Below are 3966 nucleotides of genomic sequence, written 5' to 3'. Positions count from 1 at the left end.
GTTTGAATAGGGCCATGCTCAAGATTCAATTTTTTGAGCGAACTCTGTTGAATGGAGTGCTAATTAATGGGTGTCATAATAAATGATAATCCACATGATCACGCAATCCTATGGTAGGCATATCATTTTGTGAACTAAATTTTGGGGAAAAATAATACGGGGCAGCATGATGTGGTGAGGTCTGCACGCCCGTATCTGGGCTACGCGATGCACCCAGAACTAGGTTTTAATGCACACAGGACGTCATAGTTTGGACACACGTGCTTACACATATTTTTTACTTATACTGTACATAGCGTTAACAGTGTTGACATCGGCATACAAGTGTTCTATTATTTGACCAAAAATCCCATTTCTGACTTATAGGAGCACAACACAATGGAGACGAAGCAACGGAGTGCAACATGGTAGTATTACCCGATGGAACGAAGCAATGGTTACCGAACTGCAAAAGCGAAAACACCCCATACATTGGGCAAGAATTTGCATCACTAGAAAACGGAGTAGACTTTTACGGGGCATACGCAGCCATCGCCGGATTCGATATCGGACACGGGACGAAGCGATGGAACAGGGCAGGGGCAGTCCATATAAAATATATTTTATGCTCATGGGAAGGATACAAGCCCAAAAAAATGAGTAGTAGCAACAAAGGAACCACCACCTCACCGAAGAAAAGGCGCCGGCTATCAACTCGTGTTGGTTGTAACGCCCGAATCGGGTTCACAAGACACAAAAGCGGTAGCTACATAATCCATGCACTTGAGTTATGGCACACACATTGCCTATGCTCTGACATTGGGAGGCCATTTCTTAAAATAAATAGGAAGCTAGATATTGGACACAAAATATTCGTAGCAAACTGTGCAAGGGCAAACATTGGTTCCACAAAATCATGGAGGCTATACAAGGAAATGGTTGGAAGTTTTTCAGATATAGGAGCAACATCCACCGATTTCTGCAATTTTAGAAGGGACTTGTTGGCATATATTTCCGGAGCAGATGCACAAATGGTAGTAGAAGATATGTACAAAAATAAAGAGATGGAACCAGACTTCTACTTCGATTTTGATCTCAACGAAGACAGGGAGCTATGCAGGTTTTTTTGGGCAGACACGATATCCCGGAAGAATTATGTATGTTTTGGCGATGTGATGTCATTCGACGCAACTTACAGCACAAACAGGTACACATCACAACAATTAAAATAATTTAATTTAAGAAAAATGTTTGTGTACATGCCCGTTTAAAACTGTATGATCATGTCATTTATTTTTCTTTAACAATGGGGGTGGGAGTGGCCGAACCTGTGGTTATGGAGCCAAATAGGTTGAGTGCACGACTATGCATGTAAGTGTGCATGGGGATCTATACCCCTGATTGCACGCGACTGACTTACAATTATAATGAATATCCACTGGACTAGAGCATGATAGTCGGCTACATACAGTATGCATGGGTAATAAGCATGAGGTACTTTTAATACCACTAACCGTATGGGTGCTTGTAATTAAATGTTAAACTGGGTAAAGGGTGCAGTGTGCACTCGTATGAATCCTTGTGTGCATGGCAGTACTACCATGGTTCCAAAAAACATTTGCTAACTGTGGTAGGAATCATCAATTTTGTAACTGTTTTACGTATTTCTGTCTACAAAGCTGTTATTATGATTATACGCGTGTGCACTAATTACTTTACAACATAAAACATGCAGATACAAGCTCATATTTGTACCGTTTACAGGAGTCGACAACCATAAACAGAGCATTACATTTGGGGCAGGCCTCATTGCAAGAGAGGACGTGGAGTCGTACGAGTGGCTATTAAAAAACTTCAAAACCGCGATGGGCTATACACCAAGATGTGTTATTACAGATCAAGACCCTGCATTAAAGGTCGCAATACCTAACATTATGCCGGAAACAAGGCACCGATTCTGTATGTGGCACATCATGGAAAAAGTGGGGGACAAGGTAGGGAATGCACTAGCACAAAACATGGAGTTTAGAAAGGCACTGAACAATGCAGTATGGGACGAAACTTTAAGTGTAACTACATTCGAATTGAAATGGGCAAAGGTAATGCAGGAGTACAACCTTGTTCAACACCGGTGGTTTGATCAAATGTACAAAGCCCGTGCATCATGGATACCTGCATATTTCCAAGATATATTCATGGGGGGACTACTCAAAACAACATCACGGTCAGAATCAGAGAACAGTTATTTTGGCAAATTCACCAATCACCACAACAGCTTGGTAGAGTTCATAATGCAATACAACCGCGCCATCGGAGAACAGAGGTACCACCAAAAACAGCTGGACGCCAAGGGCGAAAGTTCATTCCCTGAAACCAAAACCCCATTGGCCATAGAACGCCAAGCTGCTGCAATGTACACCAAAAACATATTCTACGACTTCCAGGAAGAAATATGGGAAGGAAACTTCACATGCAAAATCACATGCAAGACAAATGATGATGGGGGTTACAAGTACACTGTTCATGAAACGGGGGGAAATATATTTGAGGTAACGCACGAAGAATCTACTAAAAGAACATAATGCAATTGTAACAAATTCAACAGAGTAGGACTATTATGTAAGCATGTGTTGGCCGTGTTCAAGAACGAAGGCGTGGAAGAAATACCAGGATGCTATATTGTTCCCCGATGGACTAAGAGTGCGTGTGCGCAGCCAATGTACAATGTTGTGTGGAAAGCATGCAGTAATACACAGGGTGGGAATGAATTACGAACAATTGCCAACCAACTTTGGAATGAGTTCTACAACTGCATGGGATTGGCTAATGGATGCCCAACCGAAATGGATATAATGTTATCAACAATGCAAGAACTTAAAGGGAGGTTACAAAGCGCCAGACAACAAACCAGAGCAAGCACCACCCCACAATCAGTGATCGAATCAATACTAAACGCCACTGCACCTGCCGAGATCCAAATCAAACCACCAAGCGTTGCAAAAAACAAAGGTAGTGGGAAAAGATTAAAAAGCAACAAAGAGAAAGCAACTGAAAAGGGGAAGAAAAAGGTGAGGACATGCGCTACCTGTGACCGGCCGGGGCACGACAGCAGGAACTGTCCAGAAAGAAAAGCCCTACCAGACGAGTAGCCCGTTTGTATTTTACATCACTATGAATACTAGCTCATTTGGAATTTCAATTAAATACTTGTCAAAGTTTAGATTTACACCCATTATTGGTAATTAGTTTTTTCAGCTATGCACATTATCTACCACCCTTGCACAGGGATACATATTTTATTAATAACCATGTATGGCAATAGAGAACTACTTTATTTGTTTTGCTACCGCACACCATCTAATAACAATGTGCACACCCAGTTTAGTCAAGTAGGCAAGACTCGCAGCTATGCACACCGTCTACCACCATTGCGCACCCACCCAGTTTAGTCAAAATAACTAAGACTCGCAGCTACGCACACCGTATACCATCGTTGTGCACACAGAGTTTTCAATAAATTGGCCTTAAACGCAACCCGCCAACTAGTATGCCGATCTAGCTATGCACACTATCTACCGTCACTGTGCACACCTCGATGTTATTATTCCGATCAAGCTATGCACACTATCTACCGTCACCATGCACACCCCGATGTTAGTAGTTGTCATACACGCTAATAACGAACTAAATCTACCATTAAAAATAATCATAATAATAATATCCATGAGCACAATGCATGTACCAGTACAGGCATATACAAACCATAATTAAGATTCGCAAATAAGATCACCATCGAAAATAATAACACCACTAGGCCTAAAAACTGCAAAAAGGAGGCCAAAATCCAAAACCAAAAAAACTACGAACTAAAACTCCACTATAGAGCCCCTGATACAGACTTCACGGAATGATACGTCCTGGAGATATTTTGACACTTATGTAAATTGAATTCGGAGGTAGTAAGTTCCTTCATGTATCGCAACCTCA

At 41.6% G+C, this 3966-nt stretch overlaps 1 protein-coding gene across 1 annotated transcript; it reads left to right on the top strand.

The window, feature by feature from the left end:
• The first annotated feature begins 914 nt into the window (after window positions 1-914).
• Window positions 915-3128, top strand: LOC109157392 (protein FAR1-RELATED SEQUENCE 5-like). The gene is made up of 3 exons (XM_019305307.1): window positions 915-1186; window positions 1715-2528; window positions 2625-3128. The coding sequence occupies exons 1-3, from the start codon at window positions 915-917 to the stop codon at window positions 3126-3128; spliced, it is 1590 nt and encodes a 529-aa protein (XP_019160852.1).
• The last annotated feature ends 838 nt before the right edge of the window (window positions 3129-3966 follow it).

This window comes from Ipomoea nil, unplaced genomic scaffold (assembly GCF_001879475.1).
Source record: "Ipomoea nil cultivar Tokyo-kokei standard unplaced genomic scaffold, Asagao_1.1 scaffold0298, whole genome shotgun sequence".
Taxonomy (NCBI): domain Eukaryota; kingdom Viridiplantae; phylum Streptophyta; class Magnoliopsida; order Solanales; family Convolvulaceae; genus Ipomoea; species Ipomoea nil.
Note: the sequence above shows the minus strand (reverse complement) of the source record. Positions and strands in the feature narration are given on the sequence as shown.